The sequence below is a fragment of the Ciconia boyciana genome, chromosome 1, assembly GCF_034638445.1.
Source record: "Ciconia boyciana chromosome 1, ASM3463844v1, whole genome shotgun sequence".
In the NCBI taxonomy this organism is placed as follows: domain Eukaryota; kingdom Metazoa; phylum Chordata; class Aves; order Ciconiiformes; family Ciconiidae; genus Ciconia; species Ciconia boyciana.
The window spans coordinates 58,713,634-58,734,573 of record NC_132934.1 but is presented as its reverse complement, the minus strand read 5'-3'; the positions used below and the strand labels follow the sequence as shown (position 1 = coordinate 58,734,573).

The 20,940-nt window shown below is 52.1% G+C and overlaps 2 protein-coding genes across 2 annotated transcripts; both read right to left on the bottom strand.

Moving 5' to 3' along the window:
• Positions 1-2,578: 2,578 nt before the first annotated feature.
• SSTR3 (somatostatin receptor 3) lies at positions 2,579-3,784 on the bottom strand. Its single transcript, XM_072848130.1, has one exon. It carries the CDS (start codon positions 3,782-3,784, stop codon positions 2,579-2,581), a length of 1,206 nt encoding a protein of 401 aa, XP_072704231.1.
• Positions 3,785-10,135: 6,351 nt separating this feature from the next.
• On the bottom strand, positions 10,136-20,097 carry RAC2 (Rac family small GTPase 2). The gene is made up of 7 exons (XM_072848009.1): positions 19,906-20,097; positions 16,828-16,899; positions 15,014-15,131; positions 13,470-13,532; positions 12,602-12,761; positions 11,183-11,317; positions 10,136-10,426 (listed from the first exon to the last, which is right to left on the bottom strand). The coding sequence occupies exons 1-6, from the start codon at positions 19,938-19,940 to the stop codon at positions 11,187-11,189; spliced, it is 579 nt and encodes a 192-aa protein (XP_072704110.1). The 5' UTR covers positions 19,941-20,097; the 3' UTR covers positions 10,136-10,426; positions 11,183-11,186.
• Between the last annotated feature and the right edge of the window lie 843 nt (positions 20,098-20,940).

Here is a 20,940-nt window from a genome sequence, read left to right as displayed (position 1 = left end):
GCATGGATGGAAGGAGGAGGAGATGTGAGGAGGTAGCAGAGGATAGAAACTGGCTACCAAGCACTTTCTTTTTCCCTTGAGTTGAGCCTGCACTCCTGCGTGTCTGACTGCCCACGCTCAGGGGAGCAAGCGCACTTTGTAAGAGGAGCTAAGCAATAGCCGGGTGGTATCACTGCTAGCTCAGCTTCCGAGGCTGACCTACAGGCATGGACAGCTTGGCACCAGCGTCCCAGGCTCAAAGAGGAAACAAAAGGATGGATGATTCATACAGACAATCTTTCTCTATCAGCGAGGTGGCTGCTGTACCAGTGGCTGAGAGCACAGCTGAATGTCTTTTGCTTGGTCGTGTCTGCAGTCCCTTCCCACCCTTCCTCTGCTGTCTGGCCTGGCTAAGACATGTCTCCTCACCTGACGCCCTGCGACAGTCCTTTCCTGAAGTCGGGTGCCCTGCACTGCAGTTCTCCTGATGCCTGCCAGGCCTTCACTTCTTCTCATGTTGCCTTTGGGTGACCTTGTTTCTTGCTTCCTCATAAAGTGGTTCTGTTCCCATCACCCTCAGCTGATGCAGCTTGTTCTGCTTCCCAGTCCAGGGCTTTTGTCTTCTGTCCCAGCACACCTGACCCCATGCCATCCCTTCATACCTCATGCCTTCTCTCAAGTGACCTGTGAGACATCTTTCCATCACCCAGCCAGCTCTTGTCACTGACCCTCCACGGACTGCCTCCTCCAACATCTCCTGACCTCAGGGAGGCATGTCTCCTCCTCGTGGGTCCCTCCTTCCCATTTCTCAAAATTATTTGTGGAGAAAAGTGCCCAGATATAACCAAGGGCTCTGGTATGACAGTCTTGTTAGTGGCTGTAGCTTAGCAACAGCATTCATGTAGAAGTTCAAGGTGTGGGGACAGACATTTAGCAGAGCCTGCAGGAATGAAGCCGAAGTGGAGAGAGAAACCTTCATCCCACCCACCCTCGTACACTGCTGCTCCTCTAGCCTGCACACTCAGACGGGCCCACCCACAACTTCCCTCCAACAACCAATGCACAGGAGCAAGCACTCATCCAACACTCACAGCAACACACATACTCTCACACTCTTATCCAAGCATTCACATGTGCACACACATTTCCACATATACTTGCATGCCTACACAACCGTATCTACACTAACATCCTACAATTACATAAACACACTTCCTCATCTGTGTTTGTATACACCTATACGCATGCATACCCCCTTACGTACATTTGTACACATTTATACACACCCCACAGCCACACACAGGTTAGCATCAGTACCCAACCCATGCACATCTCCCACCAGCCCCGACTCCTCGATCTCTGATCCTGTTCAGCCATTCTCATATACGTACAGCCGAGTGATCAAACTTTTGCATACAACCACCTTTGTACACACGCAGACATATCATTTCTTCTCCACCCTGAGCCAAATACTCTACCATTTCCCACAAGATGAATCAGTTCCTAGTGTTGCCCAGACTCCTGCAACCATAGGTCTCACACACTGGAGATCCCCCGACGCCCCTCTGCTCCCTGCCCCCATCCTGTACTGATACATGCCTTGATCTCCTGTACCAGCCAAACATTACGCCATACAGAGATCAACTCATCTCAAAGACATTGTGTATTCTCAGGAGAGCCAAATCTACAGCACCCCCCTCCCCTAAACACACAGAATGGTTCTGCCCAGTTGAGTTTTTAAGTCCAAAGGCTTTTTGTTTATTTACAATAAGGCTTAGGGAGAGGAAAAGGGAAAGGGCATTTCAGCTTGTAAGAAACCCTGCCTCCAACCCATGCCTCGCTGTCTTCTTCTCTACCCTTGTTACACCTTCCACCAGGGTGCAGAGGCACCAGGAAAACCCTAAAGAATGCGAGGTGCAGGAAAGAAATGTCCCATTTGCTCTCCCAGGTAAGTCTCATCAGCCTGCCCAGAGTCCATGAGAGCCCTGGAAAGAAAGAGGAGGCTTTGAACAGTCAGAGTGGTCTCCAGCCATGACCAGCATGGGTAGGAAAGTTGTCCCCAAAACTTATTGGAGAGCTAGAGAAGGGACAGCCATTCATGCAACTGGTATGTCTTCGCTGCAGACATTTTTCCTTCCTGTTTTTCTTTTAGGGTAAACTGCTTCTCATGTTTATAAGGAAGATAATCAAGGCACTGGGATGCCTATTTGTTGTATATGTCATTTGAGGACTCCCTTGAGGTGCCACAGTCAGATGGCAGCTGATGCCCTTCACAGCTGGGTCATCTAAGGATGGATCATGCAATCTAGGGCTGACCTTGCTCTCTCCATACTGTCAGTGCCCATCACCTCTTCAGCTCTCCCCGGATGCAGTCCTGCCTTTACCTGGTACTCCACAAACCTCCAGTGTCCCTTCCAAAGCCAAGAACAATGCCTTGGTTTTTCCACAAGCTCATGGAGCCCTCTTCATCTTTAAGCAGAGTCTTGGACTTTAATATTCCCTTGCATCAACATGTCCCATTGCCTTTGAGGTGGAAAAGCACAGAGGGTGAAGGGGATCCCATGTCCCAATGTCTCTTTCCCCTGCACCATCCCTTTCATCATAAATAACTGACATGCAACTTGTTGCTCTTTTCACATCCCACAGGCTCCTCAGGGAGTGGTTTTTGCTCATTGCTTTCTCCTTCCCCACTGCTTAGAGGGTGCTCCTGCCTGTCATTACCATTCTGGGTGATCTTGCTGATCTCGCCCTCTTCCTCTTCATCATCAGTCTTCTCTGGGGGGCATGCTGGCACCTCCTGGCTCTGGACTCGGCGGGACGGCCTGAGGATGGCCCTCCGGAAGCCCTGCTTGAAGCGGTAGGAGAGGAAGCCATAGATGATAGGATTGGCACAGCTGTTGGCATATGGCAGCACCACCACGAGGAAGTAGACACCAAAGAGTGATGGCTCCTCTGGCAGTGGGCAGACGACATTGATTATGTTGAGGACATAGAAGGGGAGCCAGCAAAGGACGAAGACAGCCACAACAGCCACCACCATGCGGGTCACTCTGCGCTCTGAAAGCTTGTGCTTGGAGGACAGAGCCCTCACCCGCCTGCCAGAGGAACGAACCTTCACAACAATAAGAAGATAGCAGAGACAAATCACCAGCAGTGGCCCAAAGAAGCCCAGGGTGGCAGTGTAGACAATGAAGCCAGCTCTCCACACCGAGGCAGGCTCTGGCCACTGGATGTGGCATGTGCTCATCCCTAAAGGGACGTCTGAGAAGACGACCACGGGCAGCACCACTACAGAAGACAGCACCCACACAGTTGCACTCACAGCCTTGGCCACCCGTGCTGTCCGCCATTTGGAGGACTTCCCTGGGTGGACCACGGCCAGGTAGCGATCAACACTCATCACGGTCAGGCAGAAGATGCTGGTGAACTGGTTGATGGCATCCACAGCCATTACCAAGCGGCACATGAAAGATCCAAATGGCCAGTAGGACAGGGCATTTTGTGCAGCCAGGAACGGCAGGCCCAGCATGAAGAGCTCATCAGCTAGGGCCAGGTTCAAGATGTAGACGTTGGTCACCGACTCGCTCACAGAGTGCCGCAGGACCACGTAAATTACCAGAGAATTCCCAGCCAGCCCCACCACGCAGACAATGAGATAGACCAGGGGGATGAGGACACCGCTGACAACCACACCAGGGCTCGCCGTGGTGGAGCCGTTGGGGGTGGTGAAGCCTGCCCAGCTGCCAGAGGCATTCCCCTCCTCTGACACTGCTGGCGTGGGGAGGCTGAAAGCAGAAGTGTCCATAGCAGAGGCAGGGAAGAGGGCAGGGGGCAGTGTCCTTGCAGGATCAGTTAGCAATCTGGAGGTGAGAGGAGGAGAAAAAAGCCATTGATGCTGGGGACATGACAGCTGAACAAATCGCAGATAAAATCACCACATTAACTGTGTGTAGGTATGGACAGGCATGGGAAGTTGAGGTGAGTTTGTGGGTGCTGGCAGCCGCTAGAAGATGTAGGACAATATCGACCCCATCTAGTCCTGGGAGGCACAGTGGGCATGGAGGAACAAACAGGGACATCGCTTAATGTGGGCCAATGGATCCTCTCCCCTAGGGAAAGATCCTCTCGGGAAAGAACCACAGACTAGGATAGGGACAGGGAAATTTCTCATTTTCTGCTAATGGCACCACTACTGAGGACATAGTCACCAGGGGCCTGATTCTCATTTATGAGTGGCAGGTGCCTTATGAAGAAAAGAGGGAAGACCATCCAGTGACAAAGTGCCACACCAGCTCTGGCTCCCCCGTTCACTCAGTATCCTCCTGCTTGCTGAACGTCTTTTTGGACTGGACAGGTTATCGTGGGGTTCTTAGCCCCACCAGCAGAAACGAAAGCACCTCCACTCTCAACCCAAGGCAAGAGGCTAAGCTCAGCACCTGAGCTGGAGGGTAGCTGGTTTGTGTTATGCCAGTTTGAGAGTAAAGGAAGAGCCAGATTATTTTGGGTACACCAAGAGGGATCAGTCCAGATCTCTTTTGCCTCTTTCTCTCTTGTTTTCTCTCTCTCTCCTTCAGCACCCTGCAACACACTGCTAATGGAAGAGGCTCTGCCTGCCCCAGCTGTTTGCAACACCAAAGCAGTGTCCCAGCCTTCCTAATCTGAGGTGCCCAATTGCCCGTCACATCAGGGTTCGGCATGGAAACAGCACTCAGCTCACTCAGAGAGAGCCCTGAACAAACAAGCTCTCCACTCGCCACCAGCTCTCTGCTGACACTGGGTGAGAAGCTGCAGGGAGAGAAGAGACAGATAAGGGAAGGACGTGCTTTTTGTCTTTTGTCAGGGCTCCAGATATGTGAGATACAGAGCCCAGCACATACTCCAGACCAGAGACATCCTGGCAAAGCTTATGCAGGGGAGATTTGTGATGCTTTCAGGATCACTCCGGCTCTGGCAAACTTTTCTGGAGGTGTGGACTGGCAAGGTCATCCTCTTTACGAACAAGCTCCTTGGAAGTGAGGATGACTTGCTGGAAGAGAACAGGGACCCTGAGGCTTACCCTTACCCATGCCAACAAATCTCTTAGGGCTCTGAAGCTCCTTTGTTATTGAAATGAAAACTGGGGATCTCAAAGGAAAGGACTCCCAGTATTAACTACTTTAGGAGGCCAGAAACACTCCAGAGACTTTTCTCCTGGATGGGATTCTCTGTAGCAACACAATTTTCTTCACAAATGTCTTAATATTATAGCTCTTATTCTTTTTTGTAGATGTCATTCCAACTTCTGGAAACCTTAGGGGAGACCTGAGCTTTAGATGGATTCCTTGGATATCAGATAGGCAAACCCAACAGACTCCACAGATGTATCAAATCTTATGCTGAAAGAACCTCATCTGATAGGCCCCATAAAAACACAATTGGGCAACTATGTCTTAAGGCCATTGCTACAGTCTATTGCATAAATGTTTCCTGCTACACTTAAATGAAGGACTGGAATTGTTTAGACTTTCTTTATTTGCAGGTACCTTGGGCTGTGACACACTGTCCTGAGAGAAGCCCGTCTCTTGGGGTTCTGCAGTACCGGGTTGTCCCACACATCATGAGTGGCTGCAGTGAATGGGCAGAGTAGGAAGTGATTTGAAACTCTATTTCTAAGCTCGAGGATCTTTCCTCTGATATTTTTTTCCAGTGCTGTTCCAGTGACGTAAGTCACTTGTTGGAGAAAAGGGGAGGGCAGTGGCTGCTCTGGGGACAAAGATCCCTGCAAAGCATGGCAGAGACCAGAACAGTATGTTCACAAAAAGATGATCCTCTAAAAGGTGTGGACATAGTTACGAATCCCTTTGGATGTTCCTCCTGCATGCAAAGGAATTTCCAAAAAAAGCATTTGGAGACAGAGTCCTACAAATATCAAATATGGATGGGGACACTCATGCTGGGGCTGAAGAGCATTTGGGAAAGTGTCTGGGGTCCAGACCTCAAAGCTGATTGCTCAGGCTGTGGTTTAGCAATACAGTAAACCCAGCTTCAGGGCTCCAAAAGCCCTATAAAAAATGCTAAGGCATGCGACACAAAGCACTGATTCACTATAAACTCATTCACCTGCTCAGACAGCTGCAGTGGAGAAATTTTGTCTTTAAAGCAGGCATGGTCTATCTGTGCCATTCTAACTTTGTCAAGTACCACCAGCTCAAACGCCATATCACACATTCTGGCTAGTTTGACAGAACAACCACTGGACACCAGTGCCTTGTCTGGGTTGGATCCACTCTGCTGGCTGCTTTGGCAGCACCCGCATAGGTAGGAATTGATGAGGAACCTTGGCCTCAGATTGATAGGGTGTTGGCATCTGCTTGGGGTCTGTCCCTGATGTGGATAGCACCTGTTGCAAGAGGCTTGGGATCCCCTAACAGGTGCTGCCAGAATATACCTGGTCCATAGATCTGGAGAGCAGGAGGAAGGCAGAGAGGAAGGAAGAGATGGTAAATTGGTGCTACTGCTTTCTTTAGGAAAAAAAAAAAAAAAAAAAATTCTGCACTGAATGAGAGGAGGAGGTGGATGCTAAAAGCTGAGCCTAGACCTGGTTACAAAACAGGAATAGAAGCTGCAAGGGACCACAGAGTCCAATAACCTGCAGCCCCTCTTGCCTCCTGTCCACCTTGTTTCCCACGGCCCTGCTCCAGCTCAGGACCCCCCTGCCTCACCTTGGGGCTGAGCTCTCTGGTGGGGACCAGGCTGGGCTGGCAGAGTTGGAGGGCCGGGGGACGGTTTGGCAGGTTTCCTTCTCTGGGACTGCAGAGTTAACTTCTGCATGGACTCATGCCCGCGGGAGACATCTGGGAAGAGCGGGCAGAGCCGCCTGGTACTTACGTGTCGTTGGGATGAACATTTTCCTCTGCTTCACCGGGAGAATCCGTGTCATGTTTTTCCCCCTTCTGAAAAGCAGTTGAGCAAAGCGGTCCCAGGAGGGAGCGAGTCCCACCCGGCACTACCGGCGGCGCAAGTCCTTCTTCCTGGACCTGCCCATCGCCCCCTCCGTGACTGGTGTGGGACTGGGCCCCACTCCCGTGCCCGCTGGGGGCCGGCCGGCCGGGCTGGCGTCCGTCCGGGGATGCGCCGTCCCTCGGCCTCACGCCGCGGGTCTCTGCCCCACGCTGCCCTCGCCACCTGCGGGAGAGGGGGCTCGGCCGCCGGGCTCGGGCAGACGGAGCGGAGCGGCGGCTACCGGGGGACGGATACCGGCAGCCAATGGGCGCCACGCACGGAAACACCGGCAGGAGAAGGAGAAGGAGAAGGAGGGGATGGACGATAGTGCCGGAGAACGGAGAGGAGCCGGGGGAGAGACCGGGATGGAGAATAAAAGGGGGAGAGGGAGGTGCAGGAGAGGGGCAAGGGGAGAGGGGGAGCGCAGGGGAGGGGATGGAGGACTGGGGAGTGCGGTAGAAGGAGCTGGGGACAGTGGAGGGCAGAGGGAGAGAAAGAAGAGAGGGATGCAGAGAGCAGCTGTGTGGTGGGAGAGTGGCGTGGCAGGAGGGGGGGACTGGGCTCGGCTCCCCTAGGTGGGGGGAGTCGTGGCAGTGCAAAGCGCCCTGTGAATGCCCACGGGCACACAGGAGAGGGGCTCCCTGTTCCGAGGATCTTGCGGGTGAGACCGGTGCTGCTCAGAGCTGCAGGGACAGGGCAAAGCCTTCTGGCTGGCGAGATGCTCAGAAACCGGGGTGGATGCTGAGCACGCAATCCCTTCTCCCTTCTGTTCTGCTCTACGAGCACCTCCAGGTGGATGGAGCTGAGGGCATATGGGCAAATAGGGGGGCCGTCTGTCTCAACTCTCTCCCTCCCCTGGCTGCACGCACAATCTCATGTCTTTTGCACCTTCTTTGGGAAAAACTCCAGTTCAACAGCCCCAAACTCTCCTACTAGATTTAATCTCTGCTGCAAGGAGTGGACGCAGAAGAAATGGGGCAGGGCAAGAAATTAAGGTCTTTTGTGTGAGCATTTTTCCCAGGAAAGAAATTAGAATTTTCCTATCCCATTCCATGCACAAAGTTCTTCCCTGTAGTCCTCACCCCCTTCCCTGCCCTACAGCCAACATCAGTGACTCCTTGTGCTGTGCAGTCACCCAGTTCCTGACATTTGGCACTGCTGTTATGAGCATTTGAGCTCCTAGGGCCAATTCCAGCCTTAACAGAAGTAGGGAGTATCTCTGTGAGCAGAACCTGCAACCCTGGCTATTCAGGGTCTAAAACCTGGCCTTCCAAACCTGCTTGAGCAATTTTATGTCCAGCCAGTGCTGCTCAAAGGTGAACAGATGAAGACAGTACAGGGCTTCAAAGCTGTCAGGACGCCTTAGCCTAGGTCTTGGCCACAGTGCTGTCTGGAGACACACAGGAGAGATGAGGCCTCACTGGGGAAGGAATGGCATGGGCAGCACCCAGTGGCTATCTTTGTCATGGCAGGGCAGGTATCTGCAGCACCATGCAGGGAGCCGCCGTGCTGGTGTCTTAGAAGAAAGAGAGCCATGCAACAGCAGAGCTCTACCCAGGCCAGCTACCCCTTGCAGGACTCGTTAGCGTAAGCACAGTCATAGAATCGCAACCTCCAGGTCTCCAGCTCGCTTCCTCAATACTCAGAGTCTTTCCCCATTCTCTGCCTCAGCTCCAACGGGGCTGTGCAAACTGCTTGAATTGTGTTGGAAGGAGAGCTCAGCCTGTGCACCTCCACAGGTAGGCAGATACATGAATTTTGTTTCATGCACATGGTGAGCCTCTCCTCTCTGCATTGCTGTACGTGATAGGGGACAGGGCAGACCGAGAAGTTAAAAGCCAAGGCTTGAAAACTGGAGAGGAAGTAATAACCCACTGGGAATTCATTGCTTTGAGTAATGTTTAGGATGTTTAAGGGAGGCTAGATCCCACTCTCAAGGGCTTTGTGTCCCTTGCCCTTCCACAGGTATATTCCCACACCAGACTTCATTTCTCCTCTTCTGAACTTACGTTGACACAATGTACATTACCTTTGGATGGGGCTTGGGCAATTCATCCGGCAGCCCATGTGCAATGCAGACATTTGTGGAACTCGCTGCCACAGGATGTCCTCCAGGGTTGCTCTGGACCTTATCAGTGCATAATGTGTCACATCACTGAATTAATTGCCTTACTCAGATCTGATCATGAATTGAATTTGCAGACATTTCTTTGGCAGCAGGGTACCTCAGGGGCCTCAGTGTGGCAGGTTGTGCTGACACTACCCATGCACCTCCTCAGTGCAGGAAGCAGCCTTTGAAACTCAGAAGTGGTGCTGCATTGGGGAGTGGTAAGCTGGCTCAACTCCACAGTTTCTCTGTGCCTTCCTAGAACTGCAGGATTTTGCAGTGCTAATCATTGCACCCTGAGCCCTCCTCCCACCCACACGCAGTGGCAGTAGCAGCCACCCTGTAACAATTCTTACTCTCAAGTCCCTGCAATGCATCAGGAAGGCAGGTGCTCACAGCTGCCAGATCCACAGTACCTCTGGGACCACTCTCTTCAGCTTAATTTTAGTGACTTGGAGGCAATTTGTCTGGACTGGTGACTCATTCCTTGCTCTTTTTTTTTTTTTCCCTGCTCTCCCCCTTCCTGTTCTTGCTCTGCCTGTGCCTGGCAGCATGAGTGAGTGCCGGTACCGATATGACTGCCTGTGACGTAAGCTTAGGAGCATTAATGCAGAAATGTTTTGGTGAAACGGTGTCCCCAGCAACCTGCAGGGGCAGTCCCTATGGCGAGGAGTCTGGGCCCGGGTGTCCCCTCCCAAAGCCTGCATCTCATCCTCTGTGTGTCTCAGAGGGGAGACAACTTTTCCTTTGAACACATGGAGGCTGAGAAGAGGAAGGGCAAAAGCCAAGGTATAATCACCCCGCTGCCTTTGGCTGGCACTTGCACTTTACCGAGGAATGCAGGGGGCTCAGATGAGAATTTAGCAACTCAGTGCATGAATCAGGCCTCGTCTCTTCATCCTATAGTGGCTGGGGCTCCCCAGTACCAAGCTCAGCGTGGTGCTGCCTGGGTTGTCACTGCCAAAGGAGGAACACAGCTGGCAGGTGCCTCCACCCCAGCTGTCCCATTGCTCACTGCTTCAGGGCTGCGTCCTCCCGAGATGCAACACATTACGGACATGGCAAGAATGTACAGTCTGTTTATTGGGTCGTACATGGCAAGAATGTACAGTCTGTTTATCGGGTCTTATTCACTACGTTGTAACCTCGGGGGTTGGTGAGGAAGGGAAGAAAGAGGCAGCTGGGGTGGGGCCAGTGTGGGGAAGTTGTGCAAACAGACGAACCAGTGCTACAAACCCACAACAGTCTTTCAAGCCAGCAGAAGTAAAAAGCGCAGTGACCACCACAAGGTACTGAGCTCCGGGATGCTGGAGCCATCGGTCTCCTGGGCAGAGCCTGGCATCAGGACGGGACCGGGATCTGTAGTCAAAAACACAACAGACCTTGTAAAACCAGCTCAGCTATTTTCCTGCTCTCCCTCCCTCTGCCCTGGTGGTGGTGGGAGAATGAAGGGGCAGGGTCCCAGCTAGAAAGCTCTCACTCTTCTCTCTCAGGCTCTGGCCAGCTTTGCCTCTTGTCCTGAAGCTCTCTCCTCCCTCTGCTGCCTTGAGTTGAAGGGGAAGGGCAAGTGGGGACAATACGCGGAGTAAAGGAGTCCTGGGGGAGAAGCTGCTGCCTGCCAATGAACAGCAACACAAAAACCCCCGTGAGGTGAGCAGGGCCTGGTAAGAGGAAGGGCCATTGGGCAACTGCCATGAATAAGGAACAGCTTTTTTAAAGTTTTTCTATAGGCAAAGGCTGCAGCTTCACAGGTCTTACAGGGGGTCATCCCCAGATCAGCCGGGACGCAGTTCCCTCTGTGGCAGAAGGTGACAGACAGTTCTTCTTTGTGAGGGCAGAGGCGGAAAATCTTGGGCTGCCCTGCACCAGGAGATGGGGGCAAATGTGCCCATGGACAAGCAGCAAGGAGGGGGAAGTGGTTCAGAGGTCCATGTGCTCCGTCATACCATGTCCTGTCCCTTCCCCAAGCAGGACTGCTGTCTCCCTCTCTCTCTTTGAGGGTGAACCATCCCACCAGGCACAGCAGGTCATAGGAACCCAGTGGCCCTGACCGTCTGGGCTCAGGAACAGAAAAGTGCCACTGGTGTCACTCCCAGGGATCCCTTTCAGACTTACTCATTTAGAGGAGGCTGCATACACGTTTCTTTGTCCGGGTGGGCTGCGGACAGAGGACTGCTCGAATGGCCTCATCAAACACTGTCTTGAGGCCACGCTGCGTCAAAGCCGAGCATTCGAGGTATTTCACGGAGTCTGTCAGGAGGAAAGCAGGTGCTGTAATGGGGAGGAAGGGAACTGGGGTAGGCAGTGGGGGTACCCAGGATTCTGCTGCCAAGGGTGCTCAGAAGAGAAACACGCAGGAGGAATACCGCAGATCGTGTCAAGCAGAAAGAGATGCATGTGCCTGTATCACCAACCCGTTTCTGGCTCACATCACTTCACAGCCACAACACCCTCCTCCCTCAGTGCCCATTTTACAGGGTCCTGTGGCACATGCATACCACCTAAACACCCCGAGTCTCATCTTGAGATGAGGTCTCAAGTCTCCTCAGGCTTCAAGCATCATTCAGACTGCCTGGCCTCAAGCACCTCTGGTAGCATCTCAAATCACAAGGCACCTCCCTTTTGGGACTCTGTACCCCCAAATTCTCAGAGACCTTGTGCTGGAAAGCAAGGCACCTGGCTCTTGCCTGAACTGAATAAACACAGCTCAGGTGATCAAAGCTGTTAAGCATTGCCAGGACACACTTCACTCACTCAGGCAGTCTTGACTTCAGGGCAAAGCTTGCCAGCTGTACAAGACCAGGGTTTGCCTACTTTCCACCCTTGTAGCCAGAGCAGAGCCATCGCATGAGGCTGGCTATGTTATCCTGGCCGGACACCCTTTCCTCCAAACTCCCGGTTGAAAACTTCTCCCTCAAGCTGTGTTTCCCACCCTCTCTGCTGCCTCTGCGCGCTGCATTTGAGAAGAGAGGTTACCTGGAACAGGCATTTGTGCATGTACCAAAATACGGGAGGGAGCTGATGCCCCTGAGATGAATGGTGGGGTGAGACACACATACCCGGGGTTGCATGTATAAGCCCTGGTAGTCAGAGGCAGGGACAGGAAGCTGCAGTTGCAACTCTTCCTGAGAGATGTTAGAAAACTCACTCTTCCGCCTCTTTCCGGATGTGGAGGAGAGGCCTCTGCCCACACAGCAGCTGCGGCTTTCACAGAACAATATTGGCCCAGATAGAAATAGCAGAGTAAAAGGGGAGGGGAATGTGCAACTGTATATTTGTGTGTGTGTGTAGGATGGTGGCCAGAGAGAGGCAGAAAACAGAGGGTTGAGGGGTTGAGGCTTCCTCAAGGAGCAGATGTCCTTCCTGAGTCTCCTGAAGTGCATTTTGTCCCATGACCCTTGATGTGTCTCCCTGTGTCCCTCGGAGATACCACTGTGAGATACCTCTATGAAAGCCTCATTAGGTTGAGGGGAAGCCCTTATCTTCTGCCTCTCTCCTTTCCAAGATGTCCAAGATGTTGCCCCAAGCACATACCAATTTCCTTGGCCAGAGCAAGGCCCTGAGGATATGTAATGGGGGATAGCTTCTTCTCCTTCAGCTTCTCAATGGTGTCCTTGTCATCACGAAGATCCAGCTTTGTGCCCACAAGGATGATGGGAGTGCTAGGGCAGTGGTGCCGCACCTCGGGGAACCACTAGCAAGGCAGCAAAATGGCAAAGATGTGAGAAGTCACACAAATGGGCATGCACAAGGGAAACAAAGAGGCACCCCTGAAAAAATGTCAGCAAGATAGCTAACACCCTGTCCTTCCTCACAGCCCTTCCATCCAGTATCGGGCACTACAGCCTGGCACAAGCCAGCCCTTGTTGCTGAATCCTCAGGCAAAATCCCTGACATGGAGCTCAAATTCTGTTAAGCAAAAGCACAAGCTGCTCTCCACCCTTCATGGCTCCCTGAAACCCAGGGAGGAACCTGAAACTGGTAGGAAGGAAATACTATGTTGTTCTCCTCTCCACCAATCTCTCCCTTCTTCCCTCACTTCCCATCCAAAGGCTGTGGGTACCTGCTTCTCATACCCTATGGACCGCTCCTGTGTGCCTGTGCTGCGACAGTCTTGGCTGAAAGATGCCATCAGAATATAAGCCTGTGGTCTCACAGCTCAATAGCCCAGCAAGATGAATACTAGCCCTTTAATAGGGTTGGCTGCCTTCTTTGAAATGACCCACAAAAGACATCTGAAGGAGGCTGATATTTTAATTCCTTCTGACTGACACAGAAAAGATATTACCTTTCTGAATCTAAATGTCCTATTAGCAGTCTCCACCCACAGTCACTCTATTTGCAAGACCACCACCCATCTCACCCTCCTCAACCCCTGATGGACCAGGATACTGTGTCTCACCTTAGCACGGACATTTTCATAAGATGCCGGGCTGACAAGGGAGAAGCAGATCAGGAAGACGTCCTGTAGGCATACAACCATGGTGCAGAGTTAGGATGAGAGCATGGGACTGCATGACAGGAGGCAGGGAGGGGAGAGAAGAGCTGGGTGGGCAGCATCCTCCCTCTGCAGCAGAGGGTCATGCTAGGGAAAGCTGTCTCCCACAATGTAACACAGTCCTAACTGATGCTAATTGCCTCTAGGGGAGAGAAGGATATTTGGTCCCCTGACTCATGGTAACCATAGCCACCATTATCAGAAAAGCCAAATGTTTAACTATGAGGATGGGGTTTTTGCGGTAGGCACACTCATCCTCATGGGAAACAGCCTGATAGCGTCCTGCTCATTTCTCACAGAACACCAGAGAGCTTTCAGGCCAGAAAAATTTTGCCTGCTGTTGAGACAGAGCTAGGCACAGCCCAAAAAGTGCACACGCAGGACACAAATGAGGCAGAGTTTCGGTCATCCACGTAAGCGCTTCTCCTGGGCATGGCAGAATTCAGACTTCCATTAAAAACCAAACCAAACCGGCTCTTCAGGGTTATATTTATTTCATCCAACTTCACCTAGCTAAAACAAGGGTGTCAGGCCCAGCCTATTCATTTCCATATTTCTACAACCATCAGAGGCAAAAACCTTGGAGAACAGTTCCCCCACCTGTCCTTGAGATGTGTCCCAGGGTGGGTGCAAGCATGTTGTTGAGAAATACGCCTGTTTGCACTGACTGCAGAAGGAGCCTAGGCAAACAGCTTATACCAGGTGTCCGACTTTAGCTGAACCTAGCTGAAACAAATAGTGCCCTCAATTCCTAGCCCTTTTGGTGGCAATGGCAACCTTCAGACCAACACCTGAGGCAGCAGGGTCTTTCTGAGCTTGCCAAGAGACTGCTTGGAACATCATCCACCTGGGAAGGTGATCTTTAAACCCTGAAGTCACTCTGTCAGTGTGGTGAAAAACTGGTGAACACAGTATATGAGGCATCAATTTGTTCTGCTAGAGGCTTGGGCTTAGTTGAGGCATCAGCAGATCAAATACATGTGTCCACATATCAGATCTCTTTTAAAAGGCAGAAGCCAGAATAGTGAGGTTCACAGAACTGTGAGAAGCTCCTGCCTCAGCTCCTAAATTCCCTGAGCCACTTTAACTTTGCAAAAGGAGGGGTTTCTGCCAGGGCTGTGTAAGGCATCTGCCTCACACTGAAATCAGTGTCAGCTGGGCTCATAAGTATCTTCAGCTGGGCTCATAAGTATCTTTGAAGATCTCAGTTTTCTTGCTAAGTTATACCACTAATGAGGTTCCACTAAAGGCTCCAAAATACCCTTAGATGTCTTTTACCTTTAGGGTTTCAAGGCACTTGTATATCAACAGAAGTATACTCAGAAACGGGCAGAGAGAGACAGGAACAGTCCTGTCACTGTTTTATGGCAAATGTTGATTTTTGCAGCGAGGGATGGAGGCATACCTGAGGGAGGAACAAGGGAGGAGGGGCATGGAGTGTGACCCACCGTCTGCGGGTAAGAGAGTGGCCTCAGCCTGTCATAATCCTCTTGTCCAGCAGTATCCCATAGCCCCAGATTTACAGGCTTGCTGTCAACCATCACGTTGGCGGAATAGTTATCGAACCTGAAATTCAGAGACATAGGCCATGGCTCAAAGAGGAGAAGAGGGAGCCCTTCCAGTAGTGTAGGTGGGGTTCACTGGTGCACCCAGGAGCAAAGGGTAGTGATCCCTCCTCTCAGCTCACCTAGGTGATGCTGGTTTCCTGTGAACCTCTACCTTATGGACTTCCCACTCAGCATCAACCTCCTCCCCATCATCCAGCTGTCCTGGACAGGCACCTGGCTGCAGTTCCACCTTTGCCACCTTGCATGCAGATCCATAAACCATTCAGTTTCCCACTTCTTTCCCCAGTATCCTTCCCACAACTGTGTTGCTCTAGTCAAGCCCCTGTCTTTCTTTTGTGCTCTAAACCCCAGCTTTCTTCTTAAAAGTGAAGAAGAAGAACCTGTGTCTCTGTAGCTGCCCCAGAGCCCTGCACTCCTCAACACCCCTGCTGGAACTGAGGCCAATATGCCAAGGTGTGTCCCCTTACTCTTTGACAACCCAGCATGATATATTTGAGAACAGCTGTCAGGATTGCATGCTTGGGCACAAAGACTTAATGGAAAAAAAAGATATTAAATCAATAGAGATGTTCCTCCCCTTGTCCTAGAAGATGTTATTTCCTGTTCCTTTTGTTTTTTTTTTTTTTTCAGGCTAACGTGAGGGAAACCAGTGATAGGAAGGAACCAACACAAAGACCTTGTGAATGTGCTCACGGCATATGCCACCATTGTAAGATAAGCCATGTAGTCCAGGAGCACAAAATGGCCTCCCTTTCATGTCTCCAGACACAAGCCTCAGACAGGAGGAGAAATGGTGTGACACACAAAATGCATAGCCACTTCATGGCTATGTGCTAGGAAGGGATAGTGCCCTTCCACAAACCAGCTTCTGAGAAAAGACGGGTTCTTGCTGCCACAGCCATTTTTTGCAATGTCCGTTGCAAATTGGTCTGGAGAAAAAAGTGAGGCTCTGAGGTTTTCCTGCACCTGTCCTTCCCAAGGAATCTGAACCTGAGCTGTCAGTCTGACACACTGTGCCTAGCTCCTTTTCCCACCCCAGGGAGCATGTAGTCATACTCTGCATCCCGGTGGTGTGGTATGAGTATGTGTGGTGTGCATCCCCAAACATATCTCCATGCGCTGTGGGGAGACAAATGCATCTGACCACTCAAACTAAAGCAACCCTAAGCTTGCTCCTTATTCCAACAGTCTGCAGGTCTGTTCCAGCCTCATACATACATTTGCTGGATTGCATGTCGCTTCTACTCTGGCATTGAGCTGAATTCTGCACTCTTACCATCAGGGTTATCAGTGCCTGCTCCAATGACAGCGGGTGCCTTGGACAAGGAAGGAAGTGGGGACCCCTGTCCATCCAACTGCCTTCTCTTGGGTCTGGCCCAATTTTTGTAGCCTGGTGCCTGGTTGTTTTGCCTAGCAGGACCCCATCTACTACTTGTAAACTTAGCAGGCAGATAGACCCTTGGGTTGGTTTGTGTCTCCCAAATATCCCATTTATACCAGGGTTTTATAAGGCAACTTGTGCTTCTGGTGAAAGGTGACAGATCCGAAGTGTAGAGGCACCTTCGCTGGTTTGGCAGCCCTTCCTCTCTTGGCATGGAGATTGTGACCCTGCACAACAAGGGGTTTCTGCACCCCTTTGCATCCTGCTTTCCATGCCTCCCACCCACCCCAGGACCTGTTTATGCATTACTCACACAGTGGGGATGTATTCTCCTGGGAAGGCATTGGTGGTGTAGCTGATAAGGAGACAGGTTTTCCCCACAGCTCTGGAAAAGAAAGAAGAAATAGCAGGAAGTCATGGTAGTGCAGGCAGCCTTGCTAGGGTGAGATGAGGATGGGGCAATCCTTCCAAACCTCTGAGCTAGCCCTGTCAGGAGACCCCTGGAAGCAGAAGCACATTCACAGGACCAGACAGCACATAACCATAGGTTAGACAACTGGCAGGAAGAAAGACAGGATGTCACCCAGAAATGTTTGTTGTCTTTGAGCACAAAGGCTTGTTTTTACAGTCTGGTACAGAGATCACTCAGCTAAAACGCATCCACTCCGAGATGGAGGTGAGAGCCCATTTTGCAGTGCATGCACGGTGCTGTACGCTCACAGCCAGGGTAGGGGTATTGATTCAGTGCGGGAGTGCCGTGACAAAGCTGCCCAGCCGCCTACAGCCCCTGAACACAAGCACTCCTGCCCGCTCCTGCTCCTCTTCTTGACTGTGGATGTAGGCACAACACCTTCTAGTCTTGCCTGTCTGCGGTAAGCTGCAGCATCACCTGCAGAGAGAGCTGTAAGCAGCCAGCAAGGTGCCTCTCTCTGTGGCTGCTGGAGGCTGCTGGTGGTGTTTCTGAGCTAGAAGCTGGTGCTTCCTCTCTCCTCAGCCTCCCCCACACCCATGCTGCAGCAGGGTGGAGCACAAATAAGCCAGGGTAGCAGCACCGTCCAGAGTGGGTGAGAGCATTGGTGTGAGGGAGGTGGGAAATGGGGCAGTAAGGCTGTCAAGGGGAGGAGAAGGTGTCGTGGGCAAGGTGAAGCCTGTGGTGAGGAAAGAAGTGGAGAGAAACTGGAAGAAGATAAAGCAGCCAGGACAGGCGTAGGAAGGAGAATCCTTCTCCTTCTGGGCTGCTATTTCTCAGGTCTGTGTGGCCTGGGAAAGTCTGGCCATGTTTCAGTTACAGCATGCGTATAACGGCGGTGGTGAGAGCAGCCTGCCTCCTCAGCCTATGAGCCACAGGATGAGGGAGATGTATTTCCTGGGAGAAAGGCTGGGAATGCTCCAACCATCTCAGCTGTACCTGCGAAGTCCCCTGTTGCAGAGCTGCAGCCCTGCCTTTTTGTGTGCCCTTGACAGGCACAGCTGGCATCTTTGCCCTGGTCATGAGGCACCTGCCTCGGTCACTGCACTGTGGGGCAGCTGAGGAGGAAACTGAGCTCTTTGGTGTGCTCTGACACTTGTTTCTTCCTTCTGCCACCTCCCTTTCTTAGATCCTCCTCTCTCAGTCCCTCCTCTGTCCCCAGCTCCCTTGCTGCCTTCTTATCATAGAGGTATTGAGGGAGGGCCATGGAGGCTTCCTGAAGCTCTACAGGTAATGGCCCAGGAGATCTACGGGACTGTGGGTGGGTTAGTCATGGAAGGGGGGACGGTTCTGAATTAGTTTGGTTGGACAAAGAAGAGCACAAAGGGTCAGTGAAGGGGTGAAGGTTATAACAAAGCTATTGAGAGAAGAGGTGAGGTTAGTGGCACCTGCAGGTTCCTGGGACTGAACTCAGGGAGTGTTAAGAGGTCAGTGATGTGCGATGGAGGGGGCTGTGGGGCCAGAACAGCTATGGGACAACATGAGGGGCTTAGCTGAGTGATGGCAGAAGGTCCTGTGGTGGGTAAGGTTGAACCAAGGGAGGGTGACACGGCAGGTATGGTTGGGAGGGAGGTGAAGGGTGCTGAACCAAGAGCTCAAAGTGATGGGGGGATGACTGGACTTCTGTGTTGCAAGATGGTGAGAGGGGAGGTGCAGGGTACAGAGAAACAAAATGACGGGACAGAAGACATTTAAGAGGAGTTGGGGTCAGAGGGGTTGAGAGCAGGATGTGTTGTGGGCTTAGCCACGATATGAGGCAAATGCTGCCTTGAGGGATGGCTACAGAGTTGGTGCAATGTGTGAGGGGGAAACTGGGGGGGGTTAACAGGGCAACAGATAAATGCCCAGTGGATTTGTTCATCCAGCTCTAGCTTGCAGCCTCCAGGGGACTTTTCTTAGAGGTAACAGTGTTTATTTGGGGTTCTACCCTTCCTTGTCCCGTCTCCTTGTCCCCTTGCCCCAGCCCCTGAGAATATGTCTAACATATTCTGTATGTACTGTTATGTTTGCAGACATCTTCTTCCCCGGGCGAGGTTTGAAGGAGGAAGTGACTGTGGGGAGCAGGGCTGCTGCAAATGTCTTTTCATCTGCTACCTGATAGCTGCCCCAGATAACAGTCTGGCCAGCTCCTAACTGGGAAATGAATTAACCTACTCCATGCCAAATGTGGACTGTCCTCCCCTCCCTCCCCTGCATCTATTCATCCCACAGGGCAAGAAGAGGCCCTGTCCACCCCATCCCTTCCACCCCCAGCAGTACTGACTGCTTCACTTATTGATGGCTTAGATGGGGCCACTTCCAGGGATCACAGGACGTGGGCAGTGACGCCATCATGCTGTGAACGCAAGGTTGTGTTACCTCGCACCCCCAAAGTGGCATATACTTGTGCCTATCTCAGTGGAAAGAGCTCCTTCTCCTTGTGCCCACAGAAACCCCTTGCCAAACAGTCTCCCCCACGCCCCGATACAGAGATAACATGCCGAGAAAAGCTGAACATGGAGATATTGGTGGACATGTCATCAGGACCATAGTGCCGTGCCCGCTCCCAGTCAGTCCCAGTGAGCAGATGGCTTTCAAGGAGCCATTCATCTGCAGGAGAGCACTTGCACCTCTCGGGTTTTAAATCTGACTCCTGCCTACAGGTTGAATCTGGCAGCAACACCACCACCTCCTGTGCGTGGGACAGACCTGCTCCACTTTCCATTCCCCTTTTGCAGATGCCCTTCAAAATGCCCTCTTCCACACCCTCCCCAGAAGAAGGTCGCTTGCCCCGGGGAGGGAAGAGCAAGCGAGAGAGGGAACGCTGTCTGCAGGACGTCAGAAGCAAAGCTGGGAAAGTTTCACCAAGCAGCCACCTTCTTTCTTGCCCCTTGTCACCGCCCCTCCCTCCTTGCATCCACAGCAAACCAGCGAGGTACCTACCCGTCTCCCACCACGACACACTTGATGGCTTGCATGTCTCTGGACCCGTGGTGGAGGACAGCGCCAGGGGCAAAGGAAAGTCAGGCCAAGGCAAACAGCGGGAGAGACGGGCAAATTTGAGAATCAGCCCTTGTGCTGCAGTGAGCGGCAGGTTGCAGGGAGGGAGGAAGTGGAAGAGGGAACTTTACTCGAAGATCACACTCCAGTCCCTCCTCCCCTCCCACCACAGCAGCAGCTCTGCGGCTGAGGCCGTTAGCTGAAGGCGGGGCATGCATGACTTCATGGTTGGGATGATGGCTGCTGTAATTCTTTTTTTCTCCCCGCATGTCTCACCCACTCCCTTCCCACCCCATCCCAGTGAACAGCTGGCGGCACCAAACTGCTTTTACAGGGGAGCTGAACAGGGGTTAGAAGCGGGATGAAGAAAGTGGAGAGGTGGATTTCCTCCTCCCTCCTTTATTGTCCAAACTTTGGAGGAGGTGTAAGCAGGGAAGGGAATCTGAAGTGGGAGTAGTGGGGTGATGTCGTGCAATGAAGATTTTCAGGTCTTCCCAGTGCCCCTGAGTGTCAATGGCAAAATGTCACAAGGAACAGTGTTTTCTGTGGAGGCTGAACAAGGAAGTTAAGCAGCCTCTAGGAAGCAGCAGCCACCCCATGGCTGCTCTATCCCGCCTCTCCTGTGGTGATAAGGTCCTGCTGCACTTCCCCACCTGCCCAGATTACTAGTACAAAGAAGTATTGTGTGAACCTGTGCGTTCACCATGAAGTGGAGCAAATGCATCAAGGGATGCAATGAACAGTTTTCTCTGCCCGGCCAGTACTATGAGAGCTGAGACTGGTGGAGAGGAGCCCCTGCGAACCAGCTTCTCCCTATGCACCCTCTCCCCTGCTTCTGTGCAAAAGCAGCCAGTGGGAGCTGCTGCCAGACCTCTTCTATCTTGTCATAGAATCATAGAATGGTTTGAGTTGGAAGGGACTTTTAAAGGTCATCTAGTCCAACCCCCCTGCAATGAGCAGGGACATCTCCAAGTAGAT